At 41.2% G+C, this 25,059-nt stretch overlaps 2 protein-coding genes across 3 annotated transcripts; both read right to left on the minus strand.

Moving 5' to 3' along the window:
* Positions 1-31: 31 nt before the first annotated feature.
* zgc:109913 (regulator of G-protein signaling 9-binding protein) lies at positions 32-2,955 on the minus strand. 2 transcript variants are annotated; one of them, XM_064967574.1, is made up of 3 exons: positions 2,835-2,955; positions 1,782-1,983; positions 32-1,508 (listed from the first exon to the last, which is right to left on the minus strand). In XM_064967574.1, exons 2-3 carry the CDS (start codon positions 1,981-1,983, stop codon positions 973-975), a joined length of 738 nt encoding a protein of 245 aa, XP_064823646.1. In that variant the 5' UTR covers positions 2,835-2,955; the 3' UTR covers positions 32-972. The 2 variants fall into 2 exon arrangements, with proteins under 2 accessions (XP_064823646.1, XP_064823645.1); XM_064967573.1 differs by having other exon boundaries at positions 1,782-1,989.
* Positions 2,956-4,126: 1,171 nt separating this feature from the next.
* Positions 4,127-18,268, minus strand: LOC135540997 (E3 ubiquitin-protein ligase RNF182). Its single transcript, XM_064967146.1, has 2 exons — positions 17,993-18,268; positions 4,127-6,475 (listed from the first exon to the last, which is right to left on the minus strand). The coding sequence occupies exon 2, from the start codon at positions 5,582-5,584 to the stop codon at positions 4,784-4,786; it is 801 nt and encodes a 266-aa protein (XP_064823218.1). The 5' UTR covers positions 5,585-6,475; positions 17,993-18,268; the 3' UTR covers positions 4,127-4,783.
* Between the last annotated feature and the right edge of the window lie 6,791 nt (positions 18,269-25,059).

The raw sequence follows: 25,059 nt of genomic DNA on the forward strand, positions 1-25,059 counted from the left end.
ATTTTCCAATCAACATTTGACTTTATTTAGTTTGCATAATACATTTTCAAGCAATCAATACAACGTTCATTCTAACATGCTGACCACACCGGCCCTGTTACAAAATAAATGTTGACATGTTCCATCATTTTACCCAAACTGCTCGCGTGTGTCTGTAGCCAGGTGCTAAAATGCAACTTGGTTTTATTTGTGTCACAAGACCATCTTGTCGTTGGTTTTTAGGAGCATTTACCCACGTGGGTGATTGAAAGCTGAATTTAGGTCCACACTCAAGTCCAGTTGGTGATGGTAATGCACCTTAAAGTTGGTTGCCAAACGGCATATGAAGGAGATATAGTAAACTAGGTTTCCCCTTTTATCTGTGGATTAATTGTCGGAGTAGAGGGCACATGATTTTGTGGCTCAATAGGTCAAAACACCTCAAAGGGGGGAAAAGGACCTGGTGTATTTCGGGTAAAATAACGCAATATTTATATCCCAGAACCATTTAGCGAGCTAAATGTCCGCGACTGTTTTGACTGGTGACCATTATTGTTTTGCTATTTCAACCTGCTTGTGTGGCTGGATGCACCCACTTGGTGTAGTCAGCGTATTACAAAATGAATCAATCAACCTAGGTATACAAGGTCTTCAACATACACATCTATCCTTTTATCAAGGAGATCTTTATAATTCATCATACCTTAGCTTTAGCATGTGTAAGCTCTTTGACTGCATCTAAAGATGTTTAACGTTCATAATTTTCATTCGTAAATAGAAATTACTTGTGCATGTAAAAACCTAATTTATACCATGTGTTTGCAACACGACGCTATGCAAAATGCTGGTCCTGTGTACTGTCGTTTTAAAATTGCAGGACTGCACATTTTAGTTTTTACACAGGAATGCCATTTTGCATAGCTACTTGTAGTTATTGCACGGTGTATGTAGAGAGTATGCTGACATTAACAGTTTCAAAGTACACCCCAGTCTTCAGGTCGCTAAACAAAACATACACCCTAACTTACAGTTTAGAGGTTGACAACACCCAGACATCTGGTCATCTTGGGACACCACCATCATCTCTTCCAGAGTCTCATCCTGATCGTGTGCAGCGTCCTGAGACTGAGCGCCTTCCACCCAGGCCTCTTGGGTAGCCTCCACTGCCCAGAAAGGAATGCTGACTTTCTGGAGCATCTCCTTGACCAGGACGTCAATCTGGGTGATGTGCGTCTTTAGGTCAGGGTTTTGTTCCACCTCCACTGCTAGCCAAGGGGTTTGGACTGAAGCAGCTCGGGCAGACACCCCAGTGACCCCATCTGTAGCTCCTGTGTTCACCAGGGCCCGGCGGTCATTTCTCTGTTTCAAAGGGAAGCGGTCTATTAAGTCACTGGCTTTGTGCAGGTCCTGTTGGAGGTTCTCCAGCCCAGTGAGGAAAAGAACCCACAGTCGCTGCACCTGTAATCGATCCTCTTGTCCAGGTTCAGTCGCCCTCTCTGTTAATAGAGGGACCAGACGTCTGTGCAACCCTGGATGATGAGATGACGCACAATTATTCACAGTGGAATTTGCCTATGATTTACACTTTATACAAAGTACTTGTGATTTTGAAAAGACAGTGCTGTCAACAATTTATATATGTTTTAGACACAAATTGTTTGAGAGAATTGCACGTAAAGATTTGAATGGAAGGGGTCAGACCACAGTCCCCTTTTGTTTGTGGAACCCCATTAAATGATAGAATAAGAAGGGGTCAGATCTTGAGGTTCATGTAACATTCAACAGCATTATAGTGGCCTAACCTGTGCAGATTCTATGAGCCAGTGCTCTGGTCTCGTCCATCTCCTCTCTCAGAAAGCTGCCGTCTGAGTTACTTCCGATAGAGATGGCCATCTGTTGGAAACAGGCAGTCACCTTGCACAGGGCTTCCAGGGCACGCTCACACTCTGTGACCTGCCGTTTCCTGGCCTGAATCTCATCCACTGATCTCCGCCACCGATTCATCTGAACCTTGCAAGAGAGAGCTAAATTACCGATGACAATTTTGGACAGCCTAGGTACCTTTTTATTTAGGTAACATTACATTTAGAAAGTAACCAACACAGCCCTGCCACTCTGACCTTAATGTGACACTCCAGTCTCCTTTTCACCTCGTTTAACTGATTTACCTAACAAAAGGCACATCTCAATAGGTGGTCCGGGTATGTCATGACAGCACAAGTTGTGTGGGTGGGGGTGGTTTTTTGTTCTCTATTGCTCCTCAAGCAAGGGGGGAGGCTGTCGACTTCACCGATTACCATCAGACCAAGTCCTTGAATTCCGTACTCCTTGATGTTTGCGCTTGTGTCAGAAAAAAATTAAAACTATTTTGCTCAAAACATATTTTTGACCCTTTCGTGTGTGTGCTTTACTGTATTTGGGATATCGCTTCAACAGTAAAAGTACAAAAATCACTGGTTGACATATTTAAGCCCATCAAGCAATAACCTTGTCATGGCCCTTGTGATGGAATTAATATGTTTCTTCACACAGTCTCACTAAACCAGGTAAATGGACTGGTATTATAAAACCAATATAGACCTGAGTATTGATAATGTAAACTCTGATGATTTGGCATATCATTTTCACTGTAAAAATATAGAGTTGTATTTGCTTTATATTGTCTCCCTTTTTATATTCCAATAAACATTTATACTTAGCATTACTATCAGTAGTCTATATTGTGCCACTAACTCCACACCAAATATTACAATGACCACATATGAAACACAAAATAAAGGAATTAGGAATCAAGAGTTATTAGCTACTTCGCAACTTAATCATTACCAAATAATCAAGCTAGATTAAGAACCCACCTCCGTTTTGAAGTCTCCTCAGGGTCTCATGCTTTCTTATAGCCTACGGCCAAGTTGACAACCTTCGACACGACTGAAAACAACTGAGCAACTTCAGAGTGAGCCCTCAGTATTGGGCTCCTCCTCCACATCCCCCTGCTTACTGTTTCCTTGCTGGCACTGGCAGGAACTGGTCTTCGGGGAGACACTATTCAATTAGGCCAACCCTAGCAGCTGAGGCCCATGGAACCATCTGTGCCCTTGGCTCTTCTTCCATAAATAAAAGTGGTTTACGTCAACACATTTTGACAAATCATATTCCCTAATCATATCTAAAGTTGTGTTTTTGGATGCTTTTTTTATTGTTGAGGTTGCAGGTAGCCTAGCGGTTAGAGAGGCCAGCCAGCAACTGGAGGGTTGCTAGTTTGGGCTCCCGAGTGGCACAGCGGTCTAAATTACTGCATCTCGGTGCTTGAGGAGTCACTACAGACACCAAATCAAATCCAGGCTGTATCACAACCAGCCGTGATTGGGAGTCCCATAGGGCAGTGCACAATTGGCCCAGCATTGTCCGTCCGGGTTTTGCCGGTGTAGGCTGTCATTATAAAAAATAATTTGTTCTTAACTGACTTGCCTAGTTAAATAAAGGCAAAAAAAAAAATGGTGGACATGATCTAATAGACTGGGAGTGTTACCATTAGACACAGGTTCTGCACAAATTGTGTGGTTCTATCATATATTGTGGTTGATTAATGCTATTTCTAAGTTCAAGTGCTAGGTAAGGTTTCTTATAATTAGCAGCATTTGATTGTGCCAGCCAGATATTCCTTTGAGTTGCTCTCCTATAATAGCTAACAAGAAGTTTTTTGGAGCCAAGGTCCTTCGATGCCATGGTGGTGCTCCCATGTGCCAGGTCTCCGGAGCAACGACACTAAAATTAGCTCGAGTTAGCAAAACGTCAGCATTTTAGCAGAATGGGTCTGTGGGGCTGGAACCGACTGATCCACACATCACAATATGGTACACTTTTCACCGCGGGTAATTCTTCAGCATAAACGACTACTGTGGATTATACATTGATTTCTCCAGTCCCTTGTGGGTAGTGTTCATGAAGCTTCTTATGTAGCTGTGTGTCGTGTTCCTATATGATAACTTGCATGTTTTGTGTTTTCACATAACTTATTCCATCTTCATTTTAAAGTATAAGGAATGTGATTGTATCCTATTAACAGTGCAAATTGGAATCAGTTGCCCAGGAAATGTGGGTTATGGGGGAAATTAAAAAAAGAATGGCAAAGATCACAAAAGTGTCTTGAGTCATTTATTGAAATATCTAGTAACAGTTTAGGCGGTTTGTCCGTTCCCAATGCAATGACACAGACAGGTTTTACAACGTTAAGTTACTGCAGGGGCACAAACAGACATGCCTTTAAAAGGCAACTAGGAACATGGCGTATACATGGTGACTATGCTGAGTGTCTGAATACATCCATAAAACTATGGGTTTTCATAGTCCGTTGCCCATAGGTCGAGCAGATGGGTATTTTACCACAGTACGGTTAACACTGAGAGGATCATATTATTTTTGAACAATACAGTTTGGTGATCGTCACAGTAATAACTGAAGCCCATTCCGGTGAGCTGCATGAACACAAACGGCAGCAATCTGATGCAGGTTGAGCTGTGTAATTAGAAAACCATTCATCAGGCCGTGGGCCTTTCACAGGTTGTCTTGAATAGTCAAGCCATACATCCAAATCCAAGTGGTCACTCGGATGTTTTAGTGCTGGTATTATCTGAAGAAGGTAAAAGGAAGGGGTGGGGGGGTATTTTACAAAAGGACAGGGTGTATAGATTTGCATTGGTGATTTGGCTTTGTCTTTTACAGGTCTTGCTATGTCACATCCACTGATAGAAATACATTGGTATTAGGATGGGGGATGGTGGAGGGGAGTTAAGCGGAGGCGTGGCTATGTGGCTATGGACTGCATGATCTCATGGCACAGGCATTGACAGAAGCCGTAGAAGACACACAGAACCAGGGTGGAGGGCACCAGGCTGACCAGGATGATTCCCAGGGTGAGCTGCTGGATCATCAGAAGATAGATGCCCAGTGGCAGCGATGAGAAGTAGACTAGACACAGGACGCCGATAAGGAAGCTGGGGAAGGTGCGAGAGGTCCATGCGCCGCACTTCTGCGCAGGCAGGTGGCAGGGCAGCGAGGCCAGGCTGGCAGGCCGGTACAGGCGCACCATATTGAGCATGCTCATGGAGTCTGATGACTGCGACTCGCCCGGCACCTCCATGATGGTAATGACCAGGCAGTCGGAGGAGCTGTGTGACTGCTCACCGGTTGTGACGCAGCCGCCCCCAGACCCACCACAGCCACCCTCTCCACCTCCACTCCCGCTCAGGCTGCCTGGAGTGAGCAGCACCTCCCCACTCGGGGTGATGGAACCGCCACTCTTCCTGGCGCGGTCCTGGTAGGTGAGGATGGCCAGGATGTTGCTGTCGTCCTGCAGCAGCCAGATGTCATCGTCGGACACGTGCGTCTCGTGGCGGCAGAAGGGGCAGCTGACGATGCTGGGGGACGAGTTCTCCACGATCTTCTTCAGGCATTTGGCGCAGACGCGGTGGAGGCAGCCCAACACCTTGGGCTTGCGGGTACGCGTGTCATAACGGTTGTAGCAAATCTTACACTCCAGCTCCTCCACGGTGTAGACCAGAGGCTGGTCCGTCTCCAAGGTCAACTTCTCCAACTTCTGGCTCATTGTAAGAGAGAGAGAGAGAAGGGAGGGAGGGATGCCCAGCTAGCCAGAAATGTAGGCACTAATGCAGCAGTGCCGTGCTCTAGAGACACCCTGCACCTTGACACCCTGCACTTTCAACAACAGCTGCGGTCTCTCCGGGAAAGTTTTGTCCCAAGATTTGTACGATTTCTGTAAAAGATTTGTATGAAGATACAGTGAATGTTATTAATTGGTATTGTCCACGTTGACGTGCACAAGAAGTGGAATCCAAATTATGATTTAAGACACTGATATGATGGCTCATACTCTTGTACACCTTTTCATAGTAAAAATACATTCACACCTACATTGCACAGGTAACAATCATGCTCTGATATATGTTCATGGTTGATCCTGAACACCCTGAATAATAGAGTTCGTATTCACAGTTGAGTATGCATGCTGAGTATGGCTTTACTTTCACAACAATGTATGGTGCTAAATTAGCATTTGAGGGCATAGGACTGAGGTTAGACAGCTTTACATCTTCAACAATGCTGTATGACTGGGCGCTACCAAAACGTAGCGCATGCCCACCTCGGATCAGAGATGTTCCTCTCCAGATGAGTTTCCAATGACAAAAACATTTGAACAATTTAATGAGAGAACATTCCGGTTTTGAAAATCCCTGTTATGTGTCAAATGTGTAAACAGAAAAAAATACACAAGTGTATAGAAGGCGGGAACCATGTTTACATGTGCCAATGCCACTATTGCTTCGATCGGAATATCCAAAATATGAAGGGATGAATTGGATTATATCCGTCAGGAAATCTTGGGGGAGTTGGTGTCAGATGATCCAGCTAGAGAGGGGCAGTGGTATTCCCAGTATAGGTTTTCCCAGGACCTTGGTACAGCAACATGGTCCCTCCTCTGTGGAAAGAACACAAGGGAATATATGTCAGGGAACATTGGAAATCCAAAATATATGTAAAACCCGCACACTAGGGGCCTTTTGATTGTCTTGCAGGCTAAGCCGCTGCATATACAGTACGCTGCATGGGTTTGAATCCAGCCTACTGCTATTTCCGTTTGGGACTGCTCCACTCCTTAAAAAAAAAATATGCACTAGTTACGACAGATGATCAACCTTGACCGAATTCTATTTTTCATTTCAGAGTGCATGAACGGACAAGGTGTCAGGTTGTTGTCACAATGTTGGTAATGTCAACACCAGTTTACCAATACTGAATTCAATGAATTTGCGTCTATGCATTTCTTCAAAATCAGCCTATTGTCTTTATCCAAGAATTGTATCCACACATCCTTTCATCACTATCATATAGCCTACATCCCAGAGCTACATCCTTCATCACTATCATATAGCCTACATCCCAGAGCTACATACTTCATCACTATCATATAGTCTACATCCCAGAGCTGCATCCTTCATCACTATCATATCGCCTACATCCCAGAGCTACATCCTTCATTACTATCATATAGCCTACATCCTTCATCACTATCATATAGTCTACATCCCAGAGCCACACCCTTCATCACTATCATATAGCCTACATCCCAGAGCTACATACTTCATCACTATCATATAGTCTACATCCCAGAGCCACATCTTTCATCACTATCATATAGTTTCCACCCCAGAGCTACATCCTTCATCACTATCATATAGCCTACATCCCAGAGCTACATCCTTCATCACTATCATATAGCCTACATCCCAGAGCTACATCCTTCATCACTATCATATAGCCTACATCCCAGAGCTACATCTTTCATCACTATCATATAGCCTACATCCCAGAGCTACATCCTTCATCACTATCATATAGCCTACATCCCAGAGCTACATCCTTCATCACTATCATATAGCCTACATCCCAGAGCTACATCCTTCATCACTATCATATAGCCTACATCCCAGAGCTACATCCTTCATCACTATCATATAGCCTAAACATCCCAGAGCTACATCCTTTATCACTATCATATAGCCTACATCCCAGAGCGACATCCTTCATCACTATCATATAGCCTACATCCCAGAGCCACACCCTTCATCACTATCATATAGCCTACATCCCAGAGCTACATCCTTCATCACTATCATATAGCCTACATCCCAGAGCTACATCCTTCATCACTATCATATAGTCTACATCCCAGAGCTACATCCTTCATCACTATCATATAGCCTACATCCCAGAGCTACATCCTTCATCACTATCATATAGCCTACATCCCAGAGCTACATCCTTCATCACTATCATATAGCCTACATCCCAGAGCTACATCCTTCATCACTATCATATAGCTTACATCCCAGAGCTACATACTTCATCACTATCATATAGTCTACATCCCAGAGCTGCATCCTTCATCACTATCATATAGCCTACATCCCAGAGCTACATCCTTCATCACTATCATATAGCCTACATCCTTCATCACTATCATATAGTCTACATCCCAGAGCTACATCCTTCATCACTATCATATAGCCTACATCCCAGAGCTACATCCTTCATCACTATCATATAGCCTACATCCCAGAGCTACATCCTTCATCACTATCATATAGCTTACATCCCAGAGCTACATCCTTCATCACTATCATATAGCTTACATCCCAGAGCTACATACTTCATCACTATCATATAGTCTACATCCCAGAGCTGCATCCTTCATCACTATCATATAGCCTACATCCCAGAGCCACACCCTTCATCACTATCATATAGCCTACATCCCAGGGCCACATCCTTCATCACTATCATATAGCCTACATCCCAGAGCCACATCCTTCATCACTATCATATAGTTTCCACCCCAGATCTACATCCTTCATCACTATCATATAGCCTACATCCCAAAGCTACATCCTTCATCAGAAGAGAGCGTTCATATCATGCTTTATTTATGGTCATCCAATATCATTCCAGTTGCAACCTTTAATGGGCTTATCATGATTCATCATCCATAATAGGTACTGCGGTGATCCTCAATGTCCCCAGTAATAGATCCTATTTCAGTACATGACACACTGACATCACGCTCAGATGCGCGCGACTCATGGCGGTAGTAAGAAAGCCATCTCCATCTGTGCCCATTCATCTTGTTATGTCTCTCTGCTGGTCTTTTTTAGGTTACCTTCTCTGTCTCTCATTCCTCAGCTGTTCTACATAGCCTAGATTTAATTTTTTATTACTTCTAAACAAAATAACATTTTGGGGTTCTCATACGCTTGCAATGATATTTTGATTCTTGCTTGAATAGTCGTTAAGATTATATTTGGTTGTGATCTTTGCAAAATAACTGTTTTGGATGCAGCAGTTGTTAGCTGGAATGCTAACGCTCATTGATATAGCAAAAAGCTAGCCAAAGAGCCATTTTACTGGTTGAAAGGTTTTTTTAAGTATTATGCAGTTGATTTGTGATGATGACAAACACTATATTAAGCAAGGACATTCATACGAGACTTAAAATCCAATTATAATCCAAAAGTAATGTGAAATGCACTCATAAGCAACATGTAAATAGAGGCTTTTTTGCTGGCGTTCTATAATAACTCCCCCTTGTTCTGTCACCAACTTGCGCGCATCGCCCTCATGCGCCAATGTTTGTAAACGCAGAAAGGGTTCTATAGCCCCCTTTAACTTGCCTTTCTCCTCCCTCCCCTCTGTTAATTTACCTCGTCACCGTTCATCACCTCCTTTCTGTCAATTTTGTGAAACTCATGGGAGCAATACGGCCACATTACCATAACGCTGTTTAAACAATAGCCTCAGATATGAGGCTTACATCTAATTGTTGTATAACATGAATGAATGAGGATTATACTGTTTGTGGTAATGAAGACCGACAACCACCGAAACATCTATTCTATAACGACAAGAATGAATGTCACTCTGAATTCTAACCACGACAGAGAGAGAGAGAGCAGGCGGACAGACTCTCCAACAGAAACAAACTTTTCAACAGAGATCCCGACGACACACTGAGCGTAAATATATATATTGATTGCAATTGTTCCCGAATGAGTGAGCGTTCATGTGCAAAGGATTAGCATTTAAATTGTTATAATTATCACTCTATCTAACAAGCCGTCATACCGGTTTAGCCCACTAGGGCACACCCCCCGATCATTTCTTTGTAACCATATCTTGTTTGTTTGTTATGCATTTCTGTGAGTACTTAGTTAGTAAATAAATGATTTTAAGACAATTTATGTATGGATGGCTCATAGTGAAGACTGGGTTTGTGCAGATAATCAACAATTTACGACGTTTGGAATGAGACTAACGTGAGGTAATTAAGAATTCATTAATCAGAAGACTAAATGAGGAATATTATAACTTTGTAACCTGAATATTTTCCTTGGTGCCCTGACTTCCTAGTTAATTACAGTTACATGATTAGGTAGTTTAATCACGTAATAATAATTACAGAGCATTTTTGATAAAGGTTAATCTTCAGTTTAATGATGCCAAATACACGACAACATCATGTGAAAATCAAAAGAAATCAAAATTGTAGACCTCGACAAGTCTGGTTCATCTTTGGGAGCAATTTCCAAAAGCCTGAAGGTACCACGTTCATCTGTACAAACAATAGTACGCAAGTATAAACACCATGGGACCACGCAGCCGTCATACCGCTCAAGAAGGAAACGCGTTCTGTCTCCTAGAGATGAACATACTTTGGTGCCAAAAGTGCAAATCAATCCCAGAACAACAGCAAATGACCTTGTGAAGATGCTGGAGGAAACAGGTACAAAAGTATCTATATCCACAGTAAAACGAGTCATATATTGACATAACCTGAAAGACCGCTCAACAAGGAAGAAGCCACTGCTCCAAAATCGCCATAAAAAAGCCAGAATACGGTTTGCAACTGCACATGGGGACAAAGATCATACTTTTTTGGAGAAATGTCCTCTGGTCTGATGAAACAAAAATAGAACTGTTTGGCCATAATGACCATTGTTATGTTTGGAGGAAAAAGGGGGAGGCTTTCAAACCAAAGGTCACCATCCCAACCGTGAAGCACGGGGGTGGCAGCATCATGTTGTGGGGGTGCTTTGCTGCAGGAGAAACTGGTGCACTTCACAAAATAGATGGCGTCATGAGGAAGGACAATTTTGTGGATATATTGAAGCAACATCTCAAGACATCAGTCAGGAAGTTAAAGCTTGGTCGCAAATGGGTCTTCCAAATGGACAATAACCTCAAGCATACTTCCAAAGTTGTGTCAAAATGGCTTAAGGACAACAAAGTCAAGGTATTGGAATGGCCATCACAAAGCCCTGACCTCAATCCTATAGAAAATTTGTGGGCAGAATTGAAAAAGCATGTGCGAGCAAGGAGGCCTACAAACCTGACTCAGTTACACCAGCTCTGTCAGGAGGAATGGGCCAAAATTCACCCAACTTACCCAACAATTCACCCAACTGTTGGAAGCTTGTGGAAGGCTACCTGAAACATTTGACCCAAGTTAAACAATTTAAAGATAATGCTACCAAATACTAATTGAGTGTATGTAAACTTCTGACCCAATGGGAATGTGATGAAAGAAATAAAAGCTGAAATAAATCATTCTCTCTACTATTATTCTATTTCACATTATTCTATTTCACATTCTTAAAATAAAGTGGTGATCCTGAAACAAGACAGGGAATTTTTACTAGGATTAAATGTCAGGAATTGTGAAAAACTGAGTTTCAATGTATTTGGCTCAGGTGTATGTAAACTTCTGACTTCAACTGTACCTTGTTTTTTTATCAGGCATTAAAATGGATTAAATAAATTTCCTTCCATTGAAATAGTCAGCCAACAAGTTGTAGCACATATGTATGGTCTCTCTCTCCTCTCGCTCGCTCTCTCTCCCTCGCTCTCTCTGTGTGTGTTTACTAAGATGATGAGTCACACACCAGAATGTCAGTGGGAGAGAGTTGTGGAGAGTGAAGGAGCAGCACAGCACACTACAAGTGCACAGATCTGATTTCCCTCACCGCTTGTTCTGTCATTATGTAACACTTCCTTCCTTCCTTCCTTCCTTCATTCCTTTAATATTTCCTCCTCCCTTTTTTCTCCTGCGCACAGGTTGTTAGAATCTGAACTATGCCTATAAATATCCCACCTGTAGAGCTGGGGGGGATACACAAGGTGTTTTATATAATGCCTCCTTTTTTCCCTTCTAAGACAGCGGGGCGATAGGGAGGTTGGAGGTAAGCCCTCTCTTTATGCTGATGGAATAGAGAGACTGAAAAAGAGGAGAGCGAAGAGACAGATATAGCTTACAGATAATGACGATGACATTGGGTGGCAGGTTGTCTCTAAGGGATCTGGGGATGGGAAGAAGAACACAAGGTTGCATTAACAATAGGAAATGTTTCTTTGAATAGATGTTTATGCTAGGGCCAAGGAATAGATGTTTCTTTGAATAGATGTTTATGCTAGGGCCAAGGAATAGATGTTTATTTGAATAGATGTTTATGCTAGGGCCAAGGAATAGATGTTTATTTGAATAGATGTTTATGCTAGGGCCAAGGAATAGATGTTTATGCTAGGGCCAAGGAATAGATGTTTATTTGAATAGATGTTTATGCTAGGGCCAAGGAATAGATGTTTATTTGAATAGATGTTTATGCTAGGGCCAAGGAATAGATGTTTCTTTGAATAGATGTTTATGCTAGGGCCAAGGAATAGATGTTTATTTGAATAGATGTTTATGCTAGGGCCAAGGAATAGATGTTTATGCTAGGGACAAGGAGGCACTAGAAGCAGCACTGTTGTCCTCTTGGTCTGCAAAAAAAATAAAATGCAATTACCGGCTACACATCCTGAAGGGACACTGTAAAACGCCCGGACATATTTATCACTTTGATGATGCTGTATTTTATCCCTCTGATGAAGCTGTATTTTATCCCTCTGATTAAGCTGTATTTTATCACTTTGATGAAGCTGTATTTTATCACTTTGATGAAGATGTATTTTATCACTCTGATGAAGCTGTATTTTATCCCTCTGATTAAGCTGTATTTTATCACTTTGATGAAGATGTATTTTATCACTCTGATGAAGCTGTATTTTATCACTCTGATGAAGCTGTATTTTATCACTTTGATGAAGCTGTATTTTATCACTTTGATGAAGCTGTATTTTATCCCTATGATGAAGCTGTATTTTATCACTTTAATGAAGCTGTATTTTATCACTCTGATGAAGCTGTATTTTATCACTTTGATGAAGCGAGTGTGTGTCTTTGGTTAGTTAATGAGCACAAAATGAAGTTGCCCTCATTTCGAAAAAGCTTGTGTGCATGAGCTAAATATAGCTTGGTCCCTATGAAGCTAATATTTGGAAATAACTTGCGGGAACTAGGGTAACAAAAATGCATTTAGGACTAAGATTATAGGTATATGCACTAAGACTAAGCTATGTGTATTTTTTGTTGTTGTCAAAAAAAATCCTCTAGCCCACTGAAACTGAGTCTCCCTAAGATACTATTGTATCCTACCAGAGCTCTTTGGGAAACCGAGCGAACTAAGTGACAAATGGCAACGCTGTAGGAACCGTGACTCTCATGTTACCACACAGAGACTGATACAGCTGTTTGAGGAACACAGAGAAAATAGACTACTGGCGTTGTATGGATGAGCATTCATATCCTCAGGATTCCCATGGACCTGAGCCCAGTAGACAATGGAGCTCTTCTCGTGGCTTTTAACAACTTCCATTTGGTGTCAGTTTGATCATTTGCAAAGGCATTAACACGCTTGCAGACACCTCTGGCCACAGACGTCACCTCAGAGTCTATTCCACGTCATTTCACTGAACAACGTTGATTCAACCAGTATGTGCCCAGTGGGAATACATAGTGTTTCCTTGTCTAATTAGCTGACAATACATCCAGGGTGGGTTCTAGACAGGTGGAGGGGGCATCACTCTTCCGCAGAGGTAGAATTATGAGGAAGACAATAGCCAACTGTGTCATTTCATGGCTCTCAATAACAAAACATAAAATGTCCTAATCCCATTTTTTATGAGCTAAAATAAAAGATCCCAGAAATGTTCTATACGCACAAAAATCTTATTTCTCTCAAATGTTATCCTTTGTCAAGATAATCCATCCACCTGACAGGTGTGGCATATAAAGAAGCTGATTAAACAGCATAATCATTACACAGGTGCACCTTGTGCTGGGGACAATAAAAGGCCACTCTAAAATGTGCAGTTTTGTCACACAACACAATACCACAGATGTCTGAAGTTGAGGGAGCATGCGATTGGCATGCTGACTGCAGGAATGTCCACCAGAGCTGTTGCCAGAGAATTTAATGTTAATTTCTCTACCATTAACTGCCTCTAACATCCTTTTAGAGAATTTGGCAGTATGTCCAACCGTCTTCATAGATTAAGGCCTAATTTATTTATATAAATTGACTGATTTCCGTATATAAACTGTAACTCAGCAAAATCTTTGAAATTGTTGTGTTTATATTTTGGTTCAGTATATATCGCCTACCATTTCCTTAAAGGGGACATCTGCAGTTGCTACATAAATGTTTGGGATTAAATAAATTTGATTCTTGAAGAATATAACTTCTAAATGCCTCATGAGCTTAGTTCAACTGGTGTACCCCATCATAACCCAAAACATAAGCTTGTTTTACTCCAATGTGTGTAAACATTGTAAATGTAAACAAACACTGTAGCCTCATAACATGGTTAAAAATATAATTGTGATATCATGAATTGTCAGTCCTTCCATCCATAGTCCGTTAATTTGAGAGTGGTAACATTTCTCCAGGCCCATCCCTCAAATGACGGTTTGTTATTGTTTCAACTGCGGACTGGCCCTTTAATTGAATGTCAACTTGGCAAGCAGTATTGCTTTTATTGCTAGTCTATTCTTGCCTTTTATAATGGACAAAGAAACTGCAAAAAATTATCTAGAACATTTCACACTTGTATGCCTACATATGAGCTCCCTTGAGGAGCAGTAGTCTAAGGGGCAGCAGGGCAGCCTAGTGGTTAGAGCATTGGACTAGTAACCGAAAGGTTGCAAGTTCAAATCCCTGATCTGACAAGGTGCAAAATGTGTTGTTCTGCCCCTGAACAGGCAATTAAACCCACTGTTCCTAGGCTGTCATTGAAAATAAGAATTTGTTCTTAACTGACTTGCCTAGTAAAAAATAAAAGTCAGTGCAAGAGGGATTCCAGGCTGTATCACAACCAGATGTGATTTGGAGCCCCATAGGGCAGAGCACAATTGGGTTAGGCCATCATTGTAAATAAGAATTTGTTCTTTACTGACTGGTGAAATAAATTTAAAAAAATAATAATAATAATTATACAATGTTATCATTGTATTGTATATTACAATATCTGAATGTGGCAAATAGTTGTATATTTCTTTCCCAATATATTCCTTAAAGGGGACATCTGCAGTTGCTACATAAATGTTTGGGCTTAAATGAAATATTTTGCACACAAATATATTATCAATATACTACACTGTATATTTTAGAAAATAAATTGAGTGATTTGAAATGATTTAAATATATATATTCAATATATTTTATTTCCAAAAGGGGTTCTGTAGCTTTGGGCATTGTTTTCTAGGACATCTGCATGCCATCAAGCCTTGCCTGTAGCGGCTGGTGTGGCCTGCTGGGTCGGGGAAAAGATCCCTGTTAAGAAGCCAGCATGATGTCAGATCAACGGGCAAACATCTGTGGCCCCTTTTCTATGGCAGGCACAAACACTGACACACATCACTGTGCCAATACCAAGGCTCCCTACACGCTACATCCGCAAACAAATGCTATCATTTCTATAGTGAATTATTGCTTTTTTATACAATATATGTTCATTCAGAAACAAAATTGTACAGATTTTCTTTTTTTTTAAACAGGTAACATTCAAATATTGTTTATGTTTACACATCCCTTATGCCTGGCTGTTCCACAATGTAGAAACGCAACTGAATAGAATATAAAATAATATCATAGAAATGTTATTGTCCATTTGGTTATAATGGCCATTCGTCTTTTGCCTATTTCTCAATTCCCAATTTGGCTCCGGCCAAATGATACACCACGCCCACGGACGTTAGTTTCTTCTCCGCAGTGAGTCTGAACGTGAGTACCTGCCTGACGATTTCTAGAACGCAAACACATTCTAACTGTTCGGATTGGTCCCAGAAACAGATGGGTCGGGCCAAAACCAGAACACAAGTGGGTAAAGCGGTGTTTAGAAAATGTGTCATTGGCTTTGACATTCTGATTGATTAGAGACGATCAAATGGCTGATCACTTTGTTTTGTACAACACCTCATGGCAGTCTCAGACTGTAGTATGTAGCGAACATAGAGCAGCGGAATAATTCAGTTTGAGTCGTCAGGCAAATTTCCCAACACTTCCAGACAAACACACAGGGTCAGTTGCGGTACAGCGCACCTGAATGGAGAGCAATTTTATGGTTAAGTGCCTTGCGCAAGGCACTTAGCCATTACTGGGGCTATCGCCATTACAAGAAAGCACCAATCGCATTACAGGCCTTAAATCCTAAATCAACTATAAAACAAAGCAGAATAGTGTAAACAAACACAAACAAACAATCAGTGTTGATGTTATATTATGATATGAAGAAGTAAAAGAAACTGCTGTACACTGAATAATTCACTTTGAACCTGAGATATATTCAAAATAGTAGCATTTTGGTACTGTATAATACGATGAAGCAAATTCACTTTGAACCCGAGATATATTCAAAATAGTAGCATGTTGGTACTGTATAATACGATGAAGCTAATTCACTTTGAACCTGAGATATATTCAAAATAGTAGCATTTTGGTACTGTATAATAGGATGAAGCTAATTCACTTTGAACCTGAGATATATTCAAAATAGTAGCATTTTGGTACTGTATAATACAATGAAGCTAATTCACTTTGAACCTGAGATATATTCAAAATAGTAGCATTTTGGTACTGTATAATACGATGAAGCTAATTCACTTTGAATGTAAAAAATATAGCTTAGCCCAACTACTTCCTTCCTACTTTGGAAACTATACTGAAATATAAGAATACTTGGCAGAGAACAGTTAAAAACAATCCATACTTTATGAGACAGACACTATTGTGTCTTCTTCTTTCTGGTTTTAGACACAGCAAATAGTCAACTCTGTTCTGATTTGATGTGATCAGACAGGTTGATAGGAAATGCAACTGGGAATAGTGGTGGTCAACCACACGTTTCCACTCGGTCTGACTGACTGAAGTCACAAATTATTTTTAAAAGCTGTACAATTAGGTTTCTTTTCTTGTCTTACAGCAAATGCATGGTTGCTGGGTTGCTTTTAAAGTATAAGACATGCAGTAAAACAACATTGTTTTAGATGAATGTTGTTGCCAGGCATTTTGTGACCTGTACTGAAGGACCTGTATTGATTTTGGAACATTAATCAAATCCCCTTTTAAAATAGTTATATATAGAGTATCTATAATAAAAAATCAATAATTCAGTGAATTCTTCTTCTCCTACTTCATTTCATTTTTTTTTTTCATTTTTGGGGTAAAAATGGCCAAGTCAAATAATGACACTTACATTATTTATTTTTTAGATTATACTAGTTCTTGGGGATTCATTTTTCAACCCTGTCTTAAGTCATTTTTTAAATTATAAATATCTGTTGACGTTTCTCAAAGTCAAGACATTGAGCTGTTTATATTTACCATGTTAACACTATTTTGGCACTAATGAAATGACTACTTTGTGAGTAAAAACACATATGTCCAATTGAAGGCTGATGACTATTTACAACAATAGCTTATTCTAATAAAGTGGGGTTCTCTCCGTCAAACACCCATTCCGTTTTGATCAGCAGCAAGCCTCTGGAACTCCTGTTGCAAATGTTTTATCACAACAGGAGATTTCAAAAACGCCTTTTAAAATGGACTCCATATTTAGTTTAGGCAATTAAACTGCACAATATCATTCTAGCCTAGAACCTATTGTGATAGGCTAGATATTTATTTCAGCAAAAACATGTTTACAGCTGTTGTTGTTTCTATTAGCCTGTTGTGCTGCATTAATGTGTGCATTATAATTCCCACCAAGAACAAATGTCAGCCCTGTTGCTTTGGAGTAGTATTTAGAACCAACTCATTAGAATTCAACATCCCGAAGATGTAATACATTATGCAACCTATTCTCCTGTATACTAGCTTATAGACTAATAATATTGTACGAATATATTTATATAATTTTATGTATTTGCCAAAACTACATAGGTGTGAGCCGTGTGACAATTGTATAATTCATAGCCTCATTGCGATTGAATATAGCCCAGTCGCAACAAGCCCAATTTAGATTCAGACTAATCCAGCAAACACATTTCGCCGCAGTTAGGTGCACTCACCCTTGATCCGCAAGTGTAGGACAACCTGGCACACCGTGTGACAATGTCTTCCCGTCAAGGTCCAAGGTACCCGAGGCTTATCGCCATCACATTTCTCCCTCCCTCGTTATCTAGTGTCGCGCGTTGTCGGTGAGTCACTGTCGATATTGAGGTCCCATCTGCCCGTGTCCGACTGCTACATCCCCCTCAATGCGGTAGCGCGAGCTCCGTAGCATCAGGACCTGCACGGATTTCTCTTCAGTGGTTGCTGTGGCAACAACACCAAGCTCATGCTGCATGCGACTGAGCTGCGCGAGCCTCGGCGGTAAAGCTTTGCTGTGGCCTGTGATGGCTGGAGACAGCAGAACCTGTGGCAAACCTGTGTGGAACCATTACATTTCAATGCCAATCACTGGAAGGTTGTATAAATGGAATTATTCATTTTCAAGAAATTCTACATAACCATTCCATGTTAAACAAATTACAAGTAAACACACAGACAAAATCAAACAAAAGCATGGGGCATGAGCTGAGAAACTGAAAGAATCTCCTACAGACAGGAGTAAAAATACAAATTGTGTCTTTGTCGCAAGCCTTTGCTGCAGCCCGAGCCGTTTCCAAGGAAACTACCACTTTATCCCTCAATGGAAAGGCGAGTCCGGAACAAAACACGCCTTTTTGGTGGCAAATTAGAATTTACACAGCAGGTTAGGAGAATAAATGTAGCATGTTAGGATAATTAGGTTAATAAGGTTAGGAAATTGGTTAGCGTTACCGAAAATCAGAGGTGGGACACGTCACTATTATTCTATTAGGTCTCAAATCACAAGTCCGAAGTCAGTCATAAGTAGAACCGGTCGTTTAGAGTAAAGTCCTGTAGACCTATGCTCTCAATTGTTGCCAAATTTGTTCATATTCTTGAGCAATACTCTCTCCCTACAATTTATTTGCCGTTGGGCTGCACCCGATCCTCTAGCTGTACAGCAAATCCCCAATCTGTTCGCTAGCTCGGTATTTTTCAAACCTTTTGACCCCCAAGCCCCAAAATGGAGTGGTTCAAAGCTTGCAACCACCGCACATGCACTCGCGCACAATGGCTGCGCAAATGTAGCCTGTAATTACAGCCATAAACGGTGATGCATTTTCAAAACGCAAGATACAGAAAAAAAGGGCGTTTTACGCCTGCACCTGTTTTACACCTTTTGAGCTGAAAGTCATTCATGATCGCAGTCAATATCGTCTCGGGATATGTCATATTCCCACTTCTCTGGAATCCAGAGCAAGAAGGATCATATGGCCTACCTGTGTGCAGCGGATGATGCAGAATCGGATGGAAAGCATCAGTGGCAATTTTAGCATGTAAATCTTGGTGGGGCAAACTCACATTATTTTAGATGCATGCTAGCAAAGCCACTACAGAACACTAAACAATACATTAATTGCACTATAACGGTGACAAACGGTGCCAACAAACTGTTAGGGCCTACAGAAAGCTGTCCTAACAGCAGAGCTTTCTTTTCAGCACCATCCTTACCACAGCTCCACCTGGCTATCAGCAGAGCCTTGTCTGGCAGCGAAACAGTTAATTCAGCCTCATTTACTGCCTTAAAAAAACAGCTGATATGGCTAACTTGCTTAAACAACTGTGGTTTCTACGGACAATTGAGCTATACAAAATATGGCATAAGGGAATGATGAGCGGATAAGAGGCAATCTGTAATTTAAATTAAGACAATGAGCGAGTTAAGACTGATGTAGTCAATATAACTATTTGTTCAGCACTTTTGAAATGTACAGCTACAGAATTCAGAACATGGGCCATTCCTACAGTATTCTCCCTGTACACCAAGTCAGAACCATAGGATAAATAAAGGAGGCATTTAATCAGACAAAGCTCTTACGACAATCGATGATGACATTTCTCTAAAACAGGCTATAGGCTACATGTGCAACACCAAGTCAGAACAGTAGGCTAAGTTCTGAGGGGTAAAGGGACCAAATGATTAGGGTGAGGCACATGGGCTACTAACAGCTTACTACACTACATACACTTAGTATTACTTTCTTAACTACAGTATACATATCTCCCTGTCATATTTCATAATTTATGCAGCAGCATACAATACATTGTAGGACTCACCTTGTTGTGCTGTGCTCACTTGAACAGGAAGGTGGCATGGCGGTCCTTGCACTTTGTCATCAAAGTGGCATTCTCTAGATTGATGGTGCTTTCAAGACAACTGGGAACTTGGAAAGAAACAAGGTTGAATCATGACGTCAGTGATCTTCAGGTCGGAGCTCTAGAAAGAGCCCGAGTTCCCGACTTGGAATTCTGAGTTGGATGACTGTTCAAAAGGTATTTTCCCAGTTGTAGCAATTGTTTTTCAGAGTTCCTAGTTGTCTTGAACTCACTGAAATTGGAGAATTCCCAGTTCTGAGTTTCCAGTTGTTTTGAACATGGCAGAAGTTATGCTGGATTGACAGCATGGCCTATGTATTCAACCTTTTCTGGCACATGGTGTTGCATGTGAATGTTTATCCATTCGAGCTTGGTAAAGAGACCCTTAACCCCAGAATTGGACCACACACCCTTGCCACTGAATAGCAGGCTAGTGATTGCTTTGCAACGCTTGCAGTTAGCCACTGATTCCTTCCAAACTACTCATTGTTGAATTTGCGATTTCCAATTTGTTGTGTAAATTTTATGTCCAATGGCCGATGAGCACTGATACGTTTTATCTATAATTTATCTTCATATGACAAGGATTTGCCAGTAGATTGTCAACGTGATTCATGATGATGACTGCTTGTCTAGCTTGCTTGCTAAGATTTTGAAAGTATGATGTTGACATGATCAGTCCAATCAAAGCTACATTAGATATAACGTGATTTGACTTAATTTATTCTTTGGCCAATGCCCTTAGCCTTCTTGGATGGGCACTTCTAATGTAAATCTATGGCAGCACCAAAGGGGCTTGAATTTTAAAGCTCTCCCGTAGATTTTGCTGTGATGTAGTGTCCACATGAGTGACAGAACTGTAAGCCAATCACAGCATAACTAGAGAAAATGACCAACCCCTACGCTCTGTATTTTCCGATGGCTGCCCCACCACAACAGAAAGCACTGAGCTCGGCTGAAACATCTGTATTTTGGAGCTGCCTTACTCAAGAAAGCAAAAAAGAGACCATGTTTGTATGCTGCTTTATTACCATATATATATATATACATTTTGACATTGTTTGCAAAGTGATATGTGACACATATTAATCCTAAAATAACATGCAAATCAGGCAACACATATTTTGTATTATTTGGCCCAACCTGAATGACAGGTCACCACTGGAAAGCATGATCTGTCTGTTACAGTCTGTAGCCTTTTTCTTCCTCAAAAATGTTGTAATTAATTCACCAGAATATGTTACATCTTCATCCCATAAGTATTGAATGTAGTGCGATGTTACAGCTATCTTTAGATATAGCTAGTACCATCATTGAGGTGTATATTTACAAACTATATATAAACGCAGCATGTGAAGTGTTGGTCCCATGTTTCATGAGCTGAAATAAAAGATACCAGAAATGTTCCATAAACACAAAAAGCTTATTTCTCTACAATTATGTCAACACATTTATTTACATGCCCGTTAGTAAACATTTCTCATTTGCCAAGATAATACATCCACCTGACAGGAGTGGCATATCAAGAAGGGAAGTGTGCTCTTCACGGATGAGTCCCGGTTTCAACTGTACCGGGCAGATGGCATATGGTGTCATGTGACATATGGTGTCGTGTGACATATGGTGTCATGTGACATATGGTGTCGTGTGACATATGGTGTCATGTGAGTGAGCGGTTTGCTGAAGTCAAAGTTATGAACAGTGCCCCATGGTGGCGGTGGGGTTATGGTATGGGCAAGCATAAGCGACGGACAGTGAACACAATTTCATTTTATCAATGGCAATTTGAATGCACAGAGATATCATGACGAGATCCTGAGGCCCATTTTCGTGTCATTTATCCACCGCCATCACCTCATGTTTCAGCATGGTAATGCAAGGCCCATGTCGCAATTATCTGTACACAATTCCTGGAAACTGAGCATTTCACAGCAGGCCCGGCAGCAGGATTAACTCAGCAAGGGGGCATTAGAAATGACTAAGGGGGCAGAACTATTTTCGCTTGCTGTTAACACAGGATGGATAATAATCGATAGTACAATTACACACAATGTATTTGCAGCCACACACGGCTGTCTTGCCACAAGAATACAGGCTACTGCACCACTTTACAAACATGGACAATTCATAACCAACTGGAGCAATTGCAAGTTATGACAACGCTACATGCATAATACTCATCAATGCAATGCAAAACAGTTGCTAATTACTGTAATAACCAATGCCAATGCCAATAACCAATGCCAATACAATGCATTCCAAATAGCGGAAAGCAAACAATAATGTACAATGCGCTACCAAGCTGTCTTCCCGCGAGAGTGCAGTACTACGCTGCATATGATATCAGAGAAATTAGTATTCCATGGCATCACTATAGCTACATCGTTACTCAACCATTGGCCAAGGTCTGCCCACCCTTATCAATGTAATGCAAAGCGCCTCTTTGACCATATAAAACAACATTAAAAAACAATCTTAGATTATAAACCAAACATTTCCAATCCAATCACAGAAATCAAGCAGAAAACTTGGCAGCAACTCCAATAAAGAAAATCACTTCTACGTCTATTTCTGACATTTGCCACCATTTCCAAAAGCTAGCAAATAACTAAATAATACAAGCCCAGCCAGGCTGCCTGTTCGTACCCAGATTCAAAAGAGTTGCAGCCGCTTTGATGCTGTGTTGAACCTCCTCAGCAGTCTCTCGTTCCCACTCCCCACGGAATATGCTTCCAAAATCCCTCTCAAATGCCAGTTGAATCAGTTGCGCTTTCCTCCCGTGCAACGTGCTTCGTCTGTGCTCACTGAATACCTTTTCCAATGTTGAAAGAGTTCTCACAAATTGCAGTGGATGCTTCAAATGTTCATCCCAGTTTCAATGCCAGTCATCACAGTAAGCATTGCTGTTAGATGCCCCGGATCTTCTCCAGATCAGGTGATTTCAGTCTGTAGAAACTGGCGTGACAGTAAACTCAGTTTCCACAAAGTCTAATGAGATTAAGTCCAGCAGTGGTTTCACCTTTTTCACATCCATAAAGGTTTCATTTTCTGGGTGCAAGGCACACAGGGCCTCGACAAGTTGACTGTTTTGTTCATTTAATGTTGCTGACTCCCAGTACAGTCATCCAGAGTGCTGAAAAACAGTCTTTTGGACTCCCTCTCATTTATTTCTTCTTGCTGGCCCATTGTTGTTTTCGACCACATATTCTTTCAGATTACTATTCACTACTCTTCGCCGTTTGCTTGGAGCGGAGGTGTCCATGTATTTCTCCCATAACTCATCAAACTCACTGTCACGTCCAGTTTTTCCACGCACTGCGGACGACTCGGATGCCAGTGTACAGATAAGTTAATCAGCCTGAAGTAGCTTGTTGGGGGGTGTCGAGCAGGCTGAGTACTTTGTGATCCATGAAGGCAATGAATCTGAAGCACGGTTTGTAAACAGCGTTCAATAGGCCCACAGCCTCAAGTCACACCTCTGTACCGTAGGTGCGGGTACTCTCGATTTCTCTGAGCAGGTGGATGATGCTGTCCAGAGATGTTATAATGACACTCACTGTGGCCAGTTTCTCTCCTGAATATTGCACAGACACAGTTGGTTTCCTGAGAAACTTGTAAAGGGAAATACACACGTTAAAAAAGTCATTTAATGCAACCTCAGAGGACATAGCGTGCGCTTTGACTACTTTAACTGTGTACCATGAATCCCCTACTTCCTTTTCCTCTGTGACGACATCACTCATGAGCCCAATTATTTTGTTCTGGATGTCATGAGATGTGTATGTGGCATTGCAGGGAATTGTGCTTAAGGCAAGTTCCTTGTCTTTCCTGAGCGTATAATCTAACATAACCAGGAATAGTCCACCACCCCCTTCCCCTCTTGCGTCCATCGCATCCAAAGTTAACCTGAGAGGAAGCTCGTTGATAGCAGGAAATTCCACAATCGATGATAAATACATACAATATCTTGCAAGCTGTGCAGAATTCACAAGTTTTGAAATCTCTGCTTCCCGTGCATTCCTTGCTTGTTTTTCTGTCCAAAGTACCATGTATTTCAAATGTTATTTGCTTGATGCGTGCCTCGATGACCTTTACCTTGGTGATTAGCATCGGCTCAGTGGCCTTGGGGTTCTCCCCCTCCCCGCCACTGTGATCCGATGCTGCAGTTGTGCCCTGGCGTGCTATCATGCTATCTGCTACCTACCTAACTGTTAAACTTAGCTAAATTACATCCAGCTGCGCTGTGAAACTTGTTTTTCTTCCCGTGCATTGAAAGTAAACCTAAATGGTCAAATTTACCCCGCCATTCTACTGTGAAGGCCAATCAAACTGGTAAAATGTGTATGACGTACGTATGATGCATGCAAGGGAGTTGAATGAATGAAGCATACACAGCAAATCAGTTGGGCATGACGGAGGGGGCAGATTGTGGTACAGAATAAGGATACAAAACTGAGGGGGCACAATATTCCAACTAAGGGGGCATTGCACCCTTTTGCCCCCTCGTGCTCACCAGACATGTCACCCATTGAGCATGTTTGGGATTTTCTGGATTGAAGTGAACGACAGCCTTTCCTTTGTGTACCAAATGATGTTGACAGGTCATTGATCAACATTCAAGACACGCAACTTGTTGCGTTTAGATGTTGCGTTTTGTTTAGATGTTTTTGAAACAATAATTTGGTGCAATGGCATAGGCCTATGTTAGTGACTAGATCGAATAAGCAATGGTATAAATATAAAATGCAAATGTTATGTAGCCAAATAAAATATGTATGAAAAAAATACTTTTCCCATTCAGTGGGAACCCACCCACCAAACCTTCTTCTTTTATAAGGTTTAACAGCGGTTGGCATCCAATTTGTTGCATTACAGCCACCTACTAGACTGGAGTACAAATCCCTTATAC

The sequence above is a fragment of the Oncorhynchus masou genome, chromosome 6, assembly GCF_036934945.1.
Source record: "Oncorhynchus masou masou isolate Uvic2021 chromosome 6, UVic_Omas_1.1, whole genome shotgun sequence".
NCBI lineage: Eukaryota > Metazoa > Chordata > Actinopteri > Salmoniformes > Salmonidae > Oncorhynchus > Oncorhynchus masou.